This window comes from Hyperoodon ampullatus (assembly GCF_949752795.1).
Source record: "Hyperoodon ampullatus genome assembly, chromosome: X".
NCBI classification, from domain to species: Eukaryota; Metazoa; Chordata; class Mammalia; order Artiodactyla; family Ziphiidae; genus Hyperoodon; species Hyperoodon ampullatus.
Window position 1 is genome coordinate 1,447,885 of NC_136913.1, and position 19,839 is coordinate 1,467,723.

General features: G+C 44.5%; 1 protein-coding gene across 2 annotated transcripts in view; it reads right to left on the minus strand.

Moving 5' to 3' along the window:
* The window catches only part of DHRSX (dehydrogenase/reductase X-linked), a 182,722-nt gene that overhangs the window by 8,788 nt on the left and 154,095 nt on the right, over positions 1-19,839 (minus strand). For both annotated transcript variants that reach the window (XM_079727820.1, XM_079727821.1), the window contains exons 5-6: positions 19,623-19,830; positions 9,964-10,171 (exon numbers count right to left, since the gene is read on the minus strand). In XM_079727820.1, coding sequence (XP_079583946.1) covers positions 9,964-10,171; positions 19,623-19,830 — 416 coding nt within the window. The remainder of the gene's footprint in view (positions 1-9,963; positions 10,172-19,622; positions 19,831-19,839) is intronic.

The following is a 19,839-nucleotide window of genomic DNA, read 5'->3' on the forward strand; positions in this document are numbered from 1 at the left end:
CATTGCATGGTACGATGTTGGGACATACCTCCCGATGCCATATTAACTGTCTTCACAGCTCTGTGCAGGGAGATGTCACCAGTCTGAAGGACATCACGCCTTGACTAACTCCCTGCTCCATGCCTCCTAGGAAATCCCATCTGAGGTGATGGGATCTTTTTTTTTTTTCTTAAGGTGTATAGAAAATGGGAGATGTTATTTATCCCAGGGGGAGCACTGTTTAGAGCATCTCGTCTATTCAGAATCCGATATTCATTTCTCAGCACACGGCACCCAGGAAACACACTCCATCATGCTTGGCACGTGACATGCACCAACCTCAGATCACGGTATCGGAAGGACAAGGATGTTTCTTGAATGCCTGTCATCTTTGCTTTGATCAAGGATCCTACAGTGGATTTTTGAAAGGCTTTACTTAGACTATACGATAAACTGTGAATTTTAATATATGTTCATTCATAAAACTGAATCGTTTCTAATGTTAAAATAAAATCCCTCCATGTCCCCCTCGGTAAACTGGGGGCAGTATTCGTGCCCACCCCATGGTCTTGGAATACAGATTAAATACGCCGTTTACAAAGTGCTGTGCAACATCCAGCATGTCGTGGGTGTCATCTGGGTGTTTCTAAGACGTGGGTCAAAGGCATCATCAGGATGGGAGGGGCTGATGCTTCAAGAAGGACTCCCTCGTGGTGTCTGGGGCAGCGCCCGGCACAGGTAGGTGATGCAGGCACCCACCTGAGAGGTGAGTCTTATCAACCAGAAAGGCAGGATCTGAAGCCAATGAGCTTAAAAAGCCACAAGATGATGGTCTGGACACTTGAGATCCAAGGAGAGTGTATGAGTTTCCTCTGGGGGCTCTTGTAAAGCATCACAAAATTGGTGGCTCAAAACAGCACAAAGATATCATCTTCTTCAAATTCTAAGAGGTCAGAAACATACAGTGAATCTGGGCGAAAATCCAGGTGTGCGCAGCACTGTATTCCTTCTGGAGGTGTCATGGGGAGAGTCTGTTTCCTTGCCTCTTTCAGCTCTGAGAGGCCACTGCATCCCCTGGCCCGTGGTCTTCTGTTCCACCTTCAAAGCCAGGAATCCATGACCTCTGCTTCTGCTATCACTTCTCCCTCTCTGACCCTCAGCCCCCCAACTTCTCTTACGAGGACCCCTGTGATGACCTTGGGCTTCCCCTGGGTCATCCAGCCTCTCCGACGAGAGGCTGACCTCCAAGGAGCCTGGAGTCATGGATGGTGGGTCCCTACGACATGATGGAATGTCAACTGGGGGTGTCACATGTCTTAAGCTGCTGGGACAGCGTGCTTGCATTTGGATGCTCGGTCCCCGACAACGGAGCAGCTCAGGACTCAGAGGTGAGAGAGAAGGCTCCCTGGACGTGTGTCCTTGAGGTGCTTAATTAGGCCTCTCAGCCGCTGAGCGCATCCATCCGAGAACCGGACTTTCTGATCTCCTGTCTTCACTGGACAGATTTAGATGCATGGTGAAGAGAACCGACCACGGGCAGCCATACATGTTATTCTGACAAGGGCACATTCCACAGGGGAGACCTGATAAAGGGAATTTCAAAGGGCTTATTGGACAGGAGCCCCGACCAGGGGACCAGACGCAGTCAGCATTGAAAATCGTGCTTTTTCGTGGTACACGTTGATCTTGAGGGAGTGGGGGGAGGGAGCCAGGATGACACCCCCAAATGCAAGGGCCCGACGGCCTGGGAGATGCAGGTTTTCTGTATCGGAGCTGGATTTGATTTATGAAGCTACTCACTGCTTCCTAGATGCCTGAAGGGCACGCACGCCCTCTGAAGACCTTCCCTGACCCTATGGTACAGACATATAGAATGGCCTTGATTTGCTTGTAGAAAGAACCAGTTAAGCCTCATATCTTTATAAATGTATCAACCTGCTGGGTTTTTTCAAGGTACTAACTGGTTTACCCAGGGGACCGGCTCTGAATTTGGAATCAAGTCCACGGCTTTTGATAAGGTGTAGAATGGAGGTTTCGGAGGGATATAAAAGAATGCCATTAAATGACATAAAGGGACATAAAGACACATAAATCCTCAAGACTCCCCCCACCCGGCCCCCCAGGGACTGAGGGCACATCCTTGCAGACTTCACACAATGCATGCACACACACGTACGTATAACGAAATACTATGTATGATGATGACATACAATCATCATTATAAAGGTGATATCAGAGCCTGCCATCGTCCTACAGCTTTTTTTCTCTTTACAACTCACATCTCTTTTGCTTTATTGCCATGGTAACAAATAGGCTTCCACTATGTAATTCCACAGTTTCCATAATTTCCTCTCTTATATATAAAAGCACCATTACTCAGTGCCCTGTGGTTGCACATTTTAAATCCAAATGTGCATGTGATGATCAAAAGATTTTTAAAAAATGATTCGTAGGTGAAAGTTTTACCCTCAATGTTGGACCACAAAGAAAGAACAACACATACTCTCTCGGGATGTAGAGGGATTCCTGGAGGAATAGGGAGTATGTCTAAGTGTGGATGTTTTGCTAGAGAAAGAACTTAAAATTTGAAAAACTTTAAAATCCTTTGCTTGAGAATTGAGAGACTAAAAGGTGAGCTGATGAAAAAGCAAACTGAAAAGTGTTAATGAAGGTCTAAAAGGAGCCCAGGAGAGTAGCTGATTTCATTCAACTGGAATTAGAAAGTAGACGGTGTCAGTGATGGAACTGGTAAAAGCACATTAGTAAAAACACATTAATTTAAACTTGAAACAGATATGAGAATGCTGCCAGAACTAACCACAGAAGAGGGAGAAACCCTCAACCAAGCAATAAGCATTGAAGGCATTTTGAAAGCTGACTTAGAGTTCCTTTTCTGAAAATTCCCAAACCCTGAGAGTTTTCAAAGGGAATCCTTCCACTTTTCAAAAGCTTCTCATGACAATTAGACTATTCTGAAGCAAAAGGGCGGGAAATAGAAAAGCTTCTTAATTCTCTCTCTCTTTTCTTTCTTTTTTTTTTTTTTTTAACAAATCATCAAAACTTTACCATCCACCCTTGTCAAAAAACAGAAAGGGGATCTCCAGCTCTGGGATAAATATCAATAAGCAAGTGCGCAATGAAGTCGTTGGGGAACAGAATCCCACAGGGTATTACAGAATAAGGCTCCACGACGGTCAGAATCATTCTAGAAATAAAGACCACCCCTTCTAGGGAATGTACTGATCCACACTACCCAAATAAGGGAGCGAAAGGAAACTAAAATGCAGTCATCTCTCTAGGTCAAAGCCAGCCAACTTTGTCTGCAAACAGCCAGATAAGAAATACTTTTGACTTCTGTGGGCTTTTTGGTCTCTGCTGTAACTACTCAACTCTGCCTTTGTAACATGAAAGCAGCCATGTGTGCCAATAAAACTTTATTCTCAAAACCATGCAGCCAACCCATAGTTGCCTAACCCTGTGCCCCATAGGTAAGGTTTTTATAAAATTAATCTGATACTTTATTTTTTTTAAAGTAAGATAGGAGGACTTCCCTGGTGGTGCAGTGGTTAAGAATCTGCCTGCCAATGCAGGGGACACAGGTTCAAGCCCTGGTCCAGGAAGATCCCACATGCCGCGGAGCAACTGAGCCCGTGAGCCGCAACTACTGAGCCTGCGCGCCACAACTACTGAAGCCTGCGTGCCTAGAGCCCGAGCTCCGCAACAAGAGAAACCACCACAATGAGAAGCCCACGCACCGCAACGAAGAGCAGCCCCCGCTCGCCGCAACTAGAGAAAGCCGCATGCAGAAACAAAGACCCAACGTAGCCAAAAATAAATATATAAATTTCTAAAAAAAAAAAAAAGATAGGAATGATATACAACATAGCATACGATAAAGTATAATATGCAAATGATAATAGGTATAAGTAATCTTCAGAGAGAAACATTAGATGTTTTCCCTTCAAAATAACAAATTAGCTACCAGGACAAATTATACATGAGCTACTATTTAATTGCCTAGAGAGTAGATGGGGACATTTTCAAAAGCAGCACACAGTCAAAGAAGACAGTCTGATCCGTATATGCAGATTAAATAAGCATATGGCTAAAAAAAAATTGACACTGAAAATCTATTAGAAAGTAGAAGATGTCAGTGATGGAACTGGTAAAATCACGTTTTTGTCTATTCTTTTTTTGTTGTTTTTTAAAAATGAAATAGACATTTATTTTCTTTAACATTGTCTTCCTATATTTTGAAATTATATTTCCATGTTCCCACATAGAATGAATCATAAAGCCGTCACCACAGGCTGTACAGGCTCAGAGTATACTGACCATTGTTATCAGTGAGGCCATTATAATGTGATTCTTCTGATAATGTGACAGAAATTTTGGAATCTCAATATTTCCTTTTTTTATAAATTTATTCATTCATTCATTCATTTAATTTTGGCTGCGTTGGGTCTTTGTTGCTGCATGCGGGGTTTCTCTAGTTGCGGCAAGCGGGGGCTAATCTTCTTTGTGGTGCGCAGGCTTCTCATTGCGGTGGCTTCTCTTGTTGTGGAGCACGGGCTCTAGGCACACAGGCTTCAGTAATTGTGGCACACGGGCTCAGTAGTTGTGGCTCGTGGGCTACAGAGCACAGGCTCAGTAGTTGGGGCGCACGGGCTTAGTTGCTCCGCGGCATGTGGGATCTTCCCGGACCAGGGCTCGAACCCGTGTCCCCTACATTGCCAGGCGGATTCTGAACCACTGCGCCACCAGGGAAGCCCAGTATTTCTTAATATATGAAAATTACTTGGGAAGGAATCATGTCCCTTGAATAAATAATCTTCCATATAACTATGTGCATCTAGGAAGTTATAAATCAATGTGCATTCCACAAACGATATATGCCACATACTCCATATACATGTATGCATGTATATGTACGTGTGTGCAGATATACACACAGATATACATGTATCTATTTTTTTGCTTCTCCATTTTCTAAATATTTTCTCCTATGTTCTAATATCTTTGGTTATAACCATACAATATTACTTTTTTGTATGTTCTTGAAGCAGAAAATATAAAGGAAAAAGTATTGGCAACATACATAACTGATACAAATCAGCAGCCAGAATAAAAAACAGAGATGAATCCAAGACAGAAAGGCTAAACACCCCCTAGAAAAATGGGGAAAAGGCATTTCCCAGAAGCCAGCATCCAGAGGCCAAATAATCGCACGGAGACTGTTCAACCACAAGGATATTTCGGAAAATGCAAATGCAAATTAAAACACAGCCAATGCCATTTCCTGCTCCAGGACTGAGGAGCTTGGCACTTGACCCAAGTTGGCAAAGACTGAAAAGTCCGACACTTAACGCATATGATGAAGATGTTAACCACTGGGAATTCTCAGTACCTGGATTGTGCACTGGGAAAACCAAATGGAATTCCCAGGAAACATGAACATGTGAGAACCTTCTAGCCTTAAAATGTCACTGCCTGTGATATTCCCTAGAGAAAGTGAGACGTGGCGATCCGTGGAGGACCCATCATGGCAAAGCTGCTGTAACAGGAAAGAACCGGAAAGAACCCAAGTGTCCTTGACCCTGAGAATGAATCTGAACCATGATGTATGTGCAGGTGGACGACTTCACAGAGATGGAAATCAATAACCTACTTCTACATTCATCAACGTGGGCAGATCTCCAACATTGAATACTAAGTGCTTTGAGGTAAACTGTGACCCCTCAAAAGACATGTTGTAGCCCTAGTCCCTGAACAGGACTGTATTTGGAAATGGGGTCTTTGCAGCCATGAAGATTCTGAGATGTGGTCCTCCTGGAGGAGGGTGGTCCTACATCCAATGACAGGGTCCTTCTAAGACACAGAAGAGGAGAGATACAGACACAGAGGAGAAGCCACGTGAAGACAGAGGCAGAGACGGGAGGGATATGGCCACAAGCCCAGGGACGCCTGGAGCCCCCAGAAGCCGGAAGAGGCGGGAAGGACCCTCCCCTGGAGCCTCTGGAGGGAGCGCAGCCCTGGGACACCTTAACCTCAGACGTCTGGTCGCCAGGACCGGGAGAAGCATGAATGTCTGTGGTTTTAACCCACCTGATTTGTAGTCATTTATTATAACGACCCCAGGAAACAAATTCATGGTGCAGAGAAAGCAAATCACAGACATTACTCTACTTATGTCAGGATGAAAAAATGCAAAATTAAATTTCAGAGACACACCCATGTAATGAGAAACAGGAGAATGGGTAACACCACACCTGGGATAGGGGTTACGTCTCGGGGGAGGAAGGAAATTGCATCTGGAGAAAAGCACGGCATGGCAGATGCTGTGATGACATGTGTGCTCATTTATTATTGACTTTTAAATATTTTATTTATTCTGTTGTGTTCAGAGTTTGTAATATTTTTAATAAACCCTACTCAGAACCGAAACAAACATCAGCATTTCATAAAATAATTAGGAATCAATCCAATAAATATATGGGCATTTATGCAGAATTAATAAGGCACCTCTGAAAAGCTCTAAGATTTTGATCACCAGTTCCCAAGTGTGGCTTTTCCAAGACCAAGAAGCAATTCTGTGACTCCAGCTGGGGGTCCTACAATTCAACTCCATTCTGACACATCTACCTGGAGGTAGCCTCAGACCCCACAGGTGAAGGGCTCAGTCCCACAGGACTACCCCTCCCTCTACCACAATTCCAACACCAGGTGGTCACCTGTGCTGCGGTCCAACCGGCTATAGATGGAAGGTTGTCTTGACCCCTGCTGGGGTTCAGTTAATTGGCTAGAATGGCTCACAGAAGTCAGGAAGTATTTTACTCACTAGATCACCGGTTTATTATAACAGCAGATAACTCGGGAACAGCCAGATGGGACTGATGCAGAGGGTGAGATCTGGGGAGGGGGCAGGGGACCCCCAAACCCTCTTCAGGCTGTCACCTTCCTGGTACCTCCATGTGTTAACGAACTAGGAAACTACTTGAACCCTGACCTTTGGGGGTTTTATGGAGGCTTCATGACACAGGCACCATTGATTACATTATTGGCCATTGGTGATGGATTCAACCGCCAGCTCCTCTCCCCCTCCCGGGAGGTCAGGGGGTGGGAATGAAAATTCCAACCCTTTAGTCGCTGGTTGGTTTCCCTGGCAACCAGCTACCATCCTTAAGTGAGTTCCAAAGGGCACACCTCATGAACATAACAAGAGACACCTTTCAGGCTCTCAACACTCGGGAAACTCCAAGGGTTTTAGGAGCTCTGTGCCAGAAATGGGGACAAAGACCAAGCACATATATTTCTTATTATAAACCACAATATCGCAAGCATCAAGAAAGACATGGTCAAAACGAGAGATGACCTATATTCAGACAGAGAACAGCACTGTCTGAAATCTTGAGGCTCCCTGAATTAAATTAAAAATCCTCCCTCCCAGGGGATCTATGTATCCAATACTGTAAAGCAACCATACTCCAATAAAAAAAAAAAAATTCCCCCTCCCAAATTAAGTTTTCTTACAATGATTGTATCGGTTGTGAAAAGGTGACAACCACCAAAATGTACAAAATATGAGCAAATGATTACACAGGAGACCCCCTCCTCCTAGATGCTGTTTTTCTTGATTTGCAAAATCATCTAAAAGGCGGTCTGGAAAGATAATCAGTTCAGAGTCAGGAAAGGTAGGACAAGAGAGTGATGGTGTAGATAAAGGTAAATTCAGAATAGATGGAAGCAAGGGTAGGTTTTTAGGAAACACCTTTAGTAATGTGTCTAGGGGCACGGGGCCTCCTTGGGCAGGTAGGTAATTTCACCCCTATGCTTCCAGTGTGGACAGTAAAATAACGACAACCATGGTCTTTATGGGCCTCACCGGGTTACGTGGGGATTAACTGTATATAAAGAAATTGTTTTTAGCTTGTATCTCATACAGAGGGTAGCAGACTGGATGTTAATTTTTCTTATGATTATTGCACTTATCAGGGTAAAACGGATTAACAACCTAACTGCACCAGAAAGGAAGTCTGATCAAGAAATAGATACCCGAAAGGGCAATGTAGTGGGGGAGGATTAAGAGGTACAGACTATTAGGCATAAAATAAGCTCCAAGGATACAGTGTACAACACCAGGAATATAGCTGATATTTTCTAATAACTATAAATGGAGTCCAACGTTAAAAAAAAACAACCCCAGAGACCCCTGCATACTAGATTGTCAGAGCTCACTCTACGTGGGCAAAATGGGGCAGGACGGACACCCAAACAGGAACACAGGGGACCTTTAATCAAAGGGATTTGCGGGGCCTGGCATTCCTCATTTCTCACTTCGGCATCATTTGAGCCATGGCCACGGCAGCAGGCACATGTCACCAAGCCTTCCGTGTGTCCCCAGCTCCTACTTGCTGGCCTCACCCCCTGTGTCTGGTTCAACGTGTACTGTGAGAGCCCGCCCTTAGCCCTGGCATCCAGCCATGGCTGTGTTGTGCCCTGGGTGTCCGATGCCCCGTGGAGAGGGGTCTGCTGAGGTCCTGCAGGACCTAGATGAGTCCTCCAAGCAGCCTTTGGTGGGACTGGGACTGACATGTCCACACAGCTGGGTATAAAATAGACAACCAACAAGGCCCTACTGTAGAGCACAGGGAACTCTACTCACTATCTTACAATAACCTGTAATGACGTGGATGGACCTAGAGATTCTCATACGGAGTGAAGTCAGTCAGACAGAGACAAATACTGTGTGGTACCACTTATATGTGCAATCAAAAAAAATGACACAAATGAACTTAATTACAAAATAGAAAGAGACTGACAGGCTTAGAGAACAAACTTATGGTTATGGGCGGAAGGGTCGGGGGGAGGAATAGATTGGGAGTTTGGGACTCACGTATACACACGGCTGTATATAAAATAGAGAACCAACAAGGCCCTACTGTAGAGCACAGGGAACTCTACTCAGTATGTTACAATAACCTGTAATGTCATGGATGGACCTAGAGATTCTCATATGGAGTGAAGTCAGACAAAGACAAATACCGTGTGGTATCACTTATATGTGCAATCCGAAAAAAGATGACACAAATGAACTTAATTACAAAATAGAAGCAGACTGACAGGCCTAGAGAACGAACTTACGGTTATGGGGGGAAGGGTCGGGGGGAGGAATAGATTGGGAGTTTGGGGTTAGCAGATGCAAACTCTCACAGGAACCAACAAGGACCTGCCGAAGAGCACAGGGAACTCTACTCAATATACTGTAACAACCGAAATGGGAACAGAATCTGAGAAACAGTGGACACATGTATATGCATAACTGAACCGCTGTGCCATACCCCTGAAACTCACACTGCATAGTTCATCAACTGTACGCCAACAGAAAATAAAAAGTAAAAGAGAAGCAAAGCGATGTCCAAGGAGACACCGCGCGCAGGGCAGCACAGACACAAGCGGGCAGCACACACGGTTATTCCCAAACCGGAGGGAGACTGGAGGGGAAGACACACGGCTTTCACTTCTAGAGGCAGACGGGTGTCTTTCCAACGCCCTTCAAGAGTGCGCAAACCAGGGCCAGGGAGAGACCAGAAGGACAACCCCAGATGCCGCCTGCTTTTTCAAGACACGACCCTCTGAGACCCATCAGCCCCGAGTCAGACACGCTCGCATGACCAGGGTCCCTGGGAGCAAAAGCAAGCCCGCCGCCGGCCTCTGACTGAAATCGATTTTTCTCCTTTCCAACAACAACAAGAAGAAAAAAATGCTGACACCCGCGTGGACACACAGGGGAGGGTTCTGCCTCGGTGCTTCTTATGTCGGCAATGGGACCACGGGCTCCCAGGCCACGAGGATGCTCATCGTCCTGAGGACACCCACGGGCACGAGTACAGAAAGCCCAGCCCCTTCGGGAAGGTGCAACCAAACTGCACACGTGGGCTCGTAGCACACAAGCCACAGCGACACACCCGACCATCGCAGCCTTACCTTGAATAACAACCAGCCGAATAGCTTCTTAATGAGCCGTGTGCCCCAGAAGACGTGTCTATACAGGTCGGTGTCCACCACGCCGGGGTCGGCCACGTTGGCGGTCACGGGGCTGCCCGTGGCCTCCAGCAGCGCCTGCAGGTGGTACGTGAACAGCACCAGGGCCAGCTTGCTCTGGGCGTACGCCGCGTGCGCCGAGTAGCTGTTGCTGCAGAAGCAAAGCGGGAGAGGGTGTGAAACGCAGGCATCTGGCCCCGATTTTCCCCTCGCCAGGCCGGGGAGGCAATCTCCAGCTACAGGCTGAGGGCAGCTACACACACACCTGAGTTCAAGTGTGTTACGGGAATTGTTTCCATCTCTGAGAACTGACTGCGTTTTTCTCTCCTCCAAATGCTCAGTGCTTGGGAAACAGGCCCTGACGCGTGTCCTGCTCGGATGCAGCCTGTCCACTTTGGCTTCCTATCGTTGCAGATTATGTTATGGGGGGCACAACATGTTGACAACTGGGGATGCCTTTCTGGCAAAACACATCATTTCTCATTCGTTAGGGATTAGTCACTTTCTTCAGGCCCGTAGTTCCTTTTCCTGAATTTTATGGGATATGAATACAGCCCCACCTGAGTTCCTTCTTCCAGTGGGATGTGCCCCATATTCTATGTTACTTTCACTTTCAACCTCAGAGGTGTCTCCTAAGTTGGGAGAAAATCCATCCATGGAATCACCCTCGTGGGAGTTTCACACAAAGATGAAAAGAAGGAAATCAGAGTCATCGCGTGAAACGCAGAGAAAACACTCTTTGGAATTCAACGGACAAAGGCTCTTCCTAAATAGGAATTAAAAATTGCAATAAACGGGGGCTTCCCTGGTGGCACAGTGGTTAAGAAACCACCTGCCAACGCAGGGGACACGGGTTTGAGCTCTGGTCCGGGAAGATCCCACATGCCGCGGAGCAACTAAGCCCGTGTGCCACAACTACTGAGCCTGTGCTCTAGAGTCTGTGAGCCACAACTACTGAGCCCGCATGCCACAACTACTGAGGCCCTAGAGCCTGTGCTTCGCAACAAGAGAAGCCACTGCAATGAGAAGCCCATGCACTGCAACAAAGAGTAGCCCCTGCTCGCTGCAACTAGAGAAAGCCTGCGTGCAGCAACAAGGACCCAACGCAGCCAAAAAAAAAAAAAAAAAAAGATTGCAATAAACGAACTAAACTGACTAAATGATTCAGAAAAGTGAACTGAGAAAATGTGACCAAGGAAAGCACAGAAGGGGACAAAAATAATAAAAGGAAAAGGTAAATATTAGAACGTAGAAAACAGAACAAGAAAGGGTATCAGAGAAATCACGCCTCGTATGCTTACTTGCCGAGTGAGACTTTCTGAAAAACCTCAATTCTGTAAATTGCACACATGGGCGCTTGTCTGTTCCTATGTGACAACCACATCAACCCCTTTTCGGACTGGGTCCTGCCTCCTGCTGTTTCCTGGGTAGCATCTTTCTTCCTCATCAGCATGTCCCCATGGTGTGCCCATCATACAGCCCCTTGTCACAAGAGGCCACAGGCAAACTCTGAGGTTTGGCCTCAGGTCCATGCAGTTTAAGCTGGAAAATAAACCCCAGGTCTTTTGTCTGAAAGATGACTCAGAACATGTCAGCCAAGGGTGACACCGGACAAGCTTGCTGCAGGGCATTGGCCAAAGGAATTCCAAACAGATCTTTTGTTGGAGGGAGGAATTAAGACAAAAATAGAGCGCAGTTCTGAGCACAGATGCCCTCCTCTGATCCACGACAACCTCCCAATTATCGTCAAGATACTTGTTTCTGGCAGATTCCTCCTGTCTCTTCCCCCCAGAAGAGGAACGAGCTCTAGGAAAGAGGGAGTTATATAAGTGGGGGGAGAGAAAGGCTGAACTTTCACCTTGGAATTGGGCCACTCTGACATCACGTGCACGCGTTTGCTCCTGAATTACCAGGGCTGTTTGGGAGGGAACAGGAATCCTGAATTTAGAAAGAAGAGAGGGAACCATAAATGTGCAGATTCCTCAAGGGTAAATTGACAAGTGATGTAACTATGGTTTTCTACAGTAGCATGGAGAAGAGAGAACGGAAATTCTCTAAATATACTATGTGGGGGGCAAAGTCAATACATTTCTCTACAGGAGGAAAAAAAATCAAGAGTACAAGTCGTTTCAGGAGAGGTTCCCTGGTGGATTTAAAGATAAATAAACATCCACAGTAGAACTGGAAAAGAATCAAAGCCGATCCACAAGAGGACATGATTCCCCATGAAAGTTTATAAATAAAGCCCCGAGGAATGGCAGAGACACTTGGTGTTTAAAACAATGAAGAGACTGTTGCAATTTTAACAGACAGAAGGCAGCTGAAACGGAGAATCAATCCACAAACTTAAGCAGAGGTGGAAGAAATTCATGAAATGTCTGCATGGCTTGATTCGAAACATGAGATTTTTAATACGTTGCTTCTGTAATGAATGGTGTCAAAAGGTAAAATGGAAACCATAAACATATATCTTTGTTTTCAATAAATAATAATCTATTGATGTAACTACTTCGTAACTAATTTGAAAGTCCATCTGAAACAACAGTAGAGACAGTCTTGTGGTAGCCTTTTTGTCCGGGAGGAAAGATTTTTCTCCTGTACTTTTGTGTTCTGTACCTGAGGCCTGCAAATTAAACCACCGAGTATCAAATTAAAGAGAGAAGTATACCAATTTTACTTCTAATTTTACACGTATGGGGAACTTCACAGAAAAGAAGAGAAAACCCCAAAGAGTTGGGCAGTCCTCATTTCTCACAAGTTTCTGCTTTTAGTCAGATAAGGGAGGCTCCAGAAAGGCAACCTTCTGCATCTGTTGCTTCTCAAGAAGCTCAAAATAACCTGTATGTCAAAGTGGCATATTTTGAGTTGGCATATTCAGACCCCCATCACTTTCTCTACCTTACAGACAAGAGAAGGAAAGGTGAAAAATGATATTTTGAACACAACATATGCAAACCTGTGTATTGAATCAAAGACTCGATAATCCTCAAAGGGGTTCTTGATTAAAAACTAGGAAAACATTACTCAGAGATGGGAAATCCTATCCAGATTGAAGCAGCATGGCTTTCTGGTTGGGAAGAGGACACTGGAGTTTTTGACACCTGTGTTTCATGTAAACAGTATGTGACATTTACAAGACTGAGGACTGTACTTGGTCTGCATCTGGCATTGATCTGACAGCCAATCTACACCCATTGAAGTAGTTACACTGAGCCACCTGAGACCAGGTGCTAAGTGCACATGGTCCGCTAGTGCCCCCATGCTCAGCAAGATACCAGGAATGTAGCAGGTCATACATTTCTGCTAAGTAGATGAGGTTTTCAAGTTCTCATCAAAGACAAAATTACTATTGCCTATGACAATAAATGCACACCCACATATTTCTACTTTTTAAAATATACACACGTAAAACCTACATTTTAATAAAGTATTGTAAGGGGGAAAATCTTTTCCCTCTATCCTCTTAGGTTCTGTTCTGGGGCCTGTAAATCAAACTGCTAAAGGACAGTTTAACAAGAGAAAACAGTTTTAATTACATACATACATATAGGAATTCCCAAAATGATGTGATTCAAGGAGGTGGCCAGATGATAGAGGCTTATATACCATCTTAGGGTAAACAAAGGAAAAGGGGTCTTGGGATTCTGGGTGGAGGAGGCAGGTTATGGGAAGGCAGGAAATGTGTGTATATAAATAAGGACTGTCTTGTTACGCAAAGAAGAGTCTCTCAGGTGAAAAGAGTCATCTCCAGGAGTAGCTCTCTTCCTGGAATGGAGACATTACTACAAATGGAATATCCCTGGATAAATGTAAATTTCCTTTACAAAACAGTAAATTGATACTTTATTTTTTAGACAGTTGGGGGTGGTGGTGGGGGGTGGTAAAGAGCATTTCCTGGGTCTGCTTGTTCTCAATTGCCTTTAGCTCAAAAGACCCCATGGATCAAAGAGGTACATTTGGGGCTGGCATGTTCTGGTCCCCTTTAGTAGGACCAAAGTATACCTTGGAAGAACTTTTTAAGGATTATATTAATTTTTCATTATTATAAAAGAAATATATATTGGTTGTAAAAAAATTACAAAGCTCAAAGAAGAATAGAAAATCAATTCCATAGTGATTTCGCAGTGTGCTCCTCCACCAAGAAATGCCCATCGATCCCACTGCATGAGTGAGTGTGTATATATATTTGTATATACACACATATGTATATATACTCATATATACATATGTGTGCGTCTATATATGTGTATATATACTCACATATACATAGATGTATCTGTGTCTACATATATACTCATATATATACTCATATATATGTATGTCTATATATATATACTCATATATATGTATATGTGTCTATATATGTGCTTATATATATTCATATATATGTATATGTGTGGCCATATGTGTCTATATATATACTCATACATACATATATGTGTCTATATATGTGTGTATACATATTCATATATATGTTTGTGTCTATATATGTGTGTCTATATATATATACCATATACGTATATATGTGTGTGTGTATATATATATGTTTGTGTGTGCATGTGTGTGTGTGTGTGTGTGTATATATTCCATCCTATCTTAAAGATGACTCTTCTCACTGGCTTTCCACAATCTTTGACTTACACCGTATTAATCCATATGCTTTCTACTCAGCGCCATTGATTTTTTAACTACTTCCACACCAGTGGTCAAGGTTCCTTCTGGGCACTGCTCTCTACTGCCCACAAGTAAACTATCGCCCACCTGTCCTAGAAAACCATTGTGCATTATTTTAAGTGTCTCACGAGGAGTCCGTTTCCTGAACTCCCTCAATCCCATGAGAAATCGTGCCTATGACTATGGGATTTATAAGACAGTATCTTGAAAACCATTAATTCACTGAGCTTTCTTGTTGAAGGAAAACCCCAGTGAAACACACATGACCCTGAATGTGGATATGATTAAGGGTATCTGAGGTCTGTGTTTTCAGCGTATTATAGAAAACATTATTCCCCTCTTGCTGTTGGAGATCAGAAAAAACCAACCGGCCTGGACAGTTTATTTTAAGAAAGGAGCTCTTCACTGATTATCTTGATGGACACCGTGCCGTATGTGTGTGTGCTGTGTGTGTGTGTGTGTGATGGCTCCATCCCACTCCAGTAAGACAACTGACTCTGTGATGTTGACTTCATATGAGTAAGTCCCATTTGCTTCCCTTAAAAGTTCAATTCTGAGACAGTAACACCTCAGCACATGGCAAACACAATTATGGAAACTCCACGTACTACCCATAACCTAGTTTCCAATTGGCGCGTTTTGGATGCTGGTCAAGCCTGAAAACGATCAGTCTGCAAGTAGGACCCACATCCAGTACGTCGGTAAGTAAATAATCCCTGAGCTCCAAACTGAAGTTTTCCCTTGACGAGACGAACAACTGCCTTGCATTCTGCCTTGGTGTCCTAGGTTTAACATGACGGAGGAAGATGGAAAGAGAGACCGCCCACCAGGACCTCTGAAAATATCGTGAGCTAACAGGAGTCTCTGTCCTTCCACGAAGAGAAGTCGGCAGAGACAGCCCGGGATGTGGCAGGGCCACCTGTGAATTCCAGCCTCATCCAAACACCTGCTAGAGTTGGTCATAGAAGCACAGCAAGGGTGCCAGCTGCCTCTAAGGGGTCCCAGGACACACGCTGAACATGCTGTTTAGTGAAAACCACATCAGTGCAGGACAGCATATTTATAACATGACATCTCACCACAGAGGTGCCACAACCAACGATATACGAGGATGTGAAGATGTACTTGTGAATAAAATAGTGAAAAACGGCCCCAAAGTTAAATAAGTTTGGGAAACTCAAACCAAGACAGCTATTTTCACGACAAGACAGTGCCGTGCCTATAACGTGTCCATGATTATTGTGTCTCCGAAGCAAGGTCAGGCTGAAATAACGTGAGCCTTAAAAGGTTAAGGATCTATCTACTGGGGATGGACCAATGGTGCGTGCTGTGGGCTGAACTGTTTCCCCCCTCTTCCCATAACAGAAGAGGTTATGCTGGAGTCCTAACCCCCAGGACCTCAGAATAGGACCTTCCTTGAAAATAGGGTCTTTACAGAGGTGATCAAGTTAAAATGAAGTTGTTTGGGTGGGCTACAATCCAGTATGACTCGTGCCATAAAGCAAACTCCAGAAGCTGGAGAGAAGCCTGGAAGAGACTGAGCCTGGGTGGGTTCCTCCTAGGGCCTCCACGAGGGACCCACCCTGCCTAACCAGCCAACCTTGATTGTGGACTTCCAGTCTCCAGGTCTGTGAGACAATAACTTTCCATTGTTCTAAGGTACCCAGATTTCTGGTCCTTTGTCATGGCCGCCCCAGGAAACTCATAGAGTAACCACTGTTTTACAAAAGCAAAAGTTACTTGGAAATTGGCGGTCCAGTGGTTAGGACTTGGCACTTTCATTGCCATGGTCTGGGTATGATCCCTGGTCAGGGAACTAAGATCCCGCAAGCCACATGGTGCGGTCAAAAAAAATTATTTAAAAAATAAAATAAAATAAGCTACAAGGATATACTGTACAGCACAGGGAATATAGCCAATATTTTATAATAACTGTAAATGGAATAGAATCTTAAAAAATTGTCAATCACTCTGTTGTACACCTGTAACTTATATAATATTATATAATATTGTGTGGCAATTTTTAAAAAAAGATGTAACAGAGCTTTGTGCACAGTTGATACCTTTAAAGTCAGTCTCTCTCTCCCTCTCACATATAGGTAAATTATAACTATAAACATATAATTATAATTGCATAATTACATAAATATTGCAATATTTTATATCATTTACATATTATATATAATTAAATATTATAGATATACAAGTATTAAATATATTAGATATATAATTTTTTTACTTAAATAGTATATAGCTTTTTCACCCTCTTCCCGCTAAATATAACTTTTTTTTTTTTTAACAAAGCTATCCACTACATCATGAGTCTTGTTCATTGACTACAATTTTCCAGAGATTCTGCTCACCTCTTCCATTAGAATTTCTTCTGTAGGAGGAGGGACTGAGTGCAGCCGGGCAGATGTGACAAGCCCTCTCGTGTGTAACAACCCACCTGGGTTTGGAACACTTTATGCTTTTACAAGTGATTTATGCTTGACAAGAACGCTCCTTATGCAAGCCAGCAAATCAATCTTGTCAATTAACCGTCATCACCAGCGGTGTTTACATCAGGTGCAAGCCAAGAATTCACCCTTTTTTTTTTTTTTTTTTTTTTTTTTACCCCGAAAGGCAGCATGTTTTCAACCCAAGTGGTTCTCAAATGTCAGCATGCATTAAGGGCCCCTCAGAGGACGTGTTAAAATTTCCAATGCCTGGCCGCACACCCTGAGTTGTTTTGTTTTGTTTTTAACACAGTTTTAACATTTTAACAGTCTATTGTCAGGCCTTTAAAATAGAACAAGAGTGAGTTGGGCTCTTTTGGTTTTTTTAAAGGTAATTTTCTGTATGTTTATTATAGAATTAAAAGGCTATATGTGGCATGGTCTGAAGTAAAATATACACTATAAGGTATATATAAAATTTACTTGGAGGGGGCAGGTTGCTAGGAAATACCTTTTTATTGTCTTTTTAAACAATTTTTACTGGATTAGAGTTGCTTTACAATGTTGTGTTAGTTTCTGCTGTACGGCAAAGTGAATCAGTCATATGTATACATATGTCCACTCCTTTTTGGATTTCCTTCCCATGTAGGTCACCACAGAGCAGTGAGTAGAGTTCCCTGTGCTGTACAGCAGGTTCTCCTTAGTTATCTATTTTATACATAGTAAGATTTACAGTATTGTGGTAGTTTCAGGTGTACTACAAAGTGATTCAGTTATATATATGTGTATATATATATGTGTGTGTATACGTACATATATTTTTTCAGATTATCTTCCCACCCCCCGAGTTTTGATTTCACAGGTGGGGGCTGTGTGGTCTGAGCATCTACCTGTATCATCCATCACTTCTCAGGTGATACAGATGCTGCTGCTCTGGGGACTCCACCTTGAAAACAATGGTCCTAAACGGTCTCATCCCCTTTGGATAACCGTTTAGGGGAAAAAAATGATACAACGAGATGCCTTATGACGTGATCTGACACAGGAAAATGTAAACAAATACAGGAGGGCAGTTATCACTACTTCCTGACACACTCACTCCTGCGGGCCATGAGATGACTTCTCTGCAAATGTCACAGTTTTGTGCAATGCCATAAAAAGCTTCATTTTAGAAAAAGGAAGCTACGGGTGCACACATCTGTGTTCTCTCTTGCATATTTCTACACCCGTATTCAAAGGAGAAAAAGACTAGAATATTCCTGAAAGGAGCACCCCACCCCGTACACGGGTCCCCTTGTCACGATGCTGTTTTTTGTTTGTTTGTTTGTTTGCGGTACGCGGGCCTCTCACTGTGTGGCCTCTCCCGTTGCGGAGCACAGGCTCCAGACGCGCAGGCTCAGCGGCCATGGCTCACGGGCCTAGCCGCTGCGCGGCATGTGGGATCTTCCCGGACCGGGGCACGAACCCGTGTCCCCTGCATCGGCAGGCGGACTCAACCACTGCGCCACCAGGGAAGCCCACGATGCTGTTTTTTACGAGCCGTGTGGAGTCACGCCCCCATCAGATGCAGGAAACACTTGGCGATCCTATACCCTCTGCAGACCCTGAGCCTGGACCCATGCTGATGAGAGAAACACTCTGTCCAAAGACACCTCTTTTTTTTTTTTTTTTTTTTTGTTCGGTACACGGGCCTCTCACTGTTGGGGCCCCTCCCGTTGCGGAGCACAGGCTCCGGATGCTCAGGCTCAGCGGCCATGGCTCACGGGCCCAGCCACTCCGCGGCACGTGGGATCCTCCCGGACCGGGACACAAACCCATGTCCCCTGCATCGGCAGGTGGACTCTCAACCACTGCGCCACCAGGGAAGCCCCCACCAATATTGCATTTTTTTACACATTGAAAGTCTGGGGCTGCCCCGCGTTGAGTAAGTCTACTGACACCGTTTCTCCAACATCATTTGCTCGCTTTGTGTCTCTGCATCACATTTTGGTCATTCTTGCTGTATTTTAAACTTCTCCGTTATTATTATATTTGTTACAGGGATCTCTGATGAGGGATCTTTGATGTTACTACTGCAAAAAGACTATGTCTAACTGTAGGCTCAGAGGATGGTGAGCATTTTTTAGCAATAAGGTATCTTTTAATGAAGGTATGTACATTGTTTTTATAGACATGATGCTATTGCACACTTACTAGACTACAGTCTAGTGTAAGCATCACTTTTAGATGCACTCGGAAGCAAAAAAATTTGTGCGACTTGCTTTACTGCAATATTTGCTTCATTGCTGTGGTCTGGAAGCAAACCCGCAGCATCTCCCAGGTCTGCCTGTGTTAGTCAACACAGCTTTCACCTCGAGACAGGTTGAGTGACAAACGTGTGGGGGTGCGCACCGCCATCACCTGGGATGAGCATCCTGCCCAGTGCGTCGTGGTGACGGGTCACCCTGACCATCCTGGCAGCACCCGAGACCCCTGGCGACTGGCACCCACCTGCTCTGAAGGTCGTCCAAGTTCAGTTCCCCGACGTAGTGTGTGGCCGAGGACACGGTCACCACCCTCGCGCTGTGGCCGGGGGCGCCCGACTCCCGCAGGGTGTCCAGGAGGAGGTTGGTCAGCAGGAAGTGCCCCAGGTAGTTCACACCAAAGTGCTCCTCAAAGCCATCCTCGGTGGTCCCCTGCGGCACCATCATTACACCAGCTGGGGACA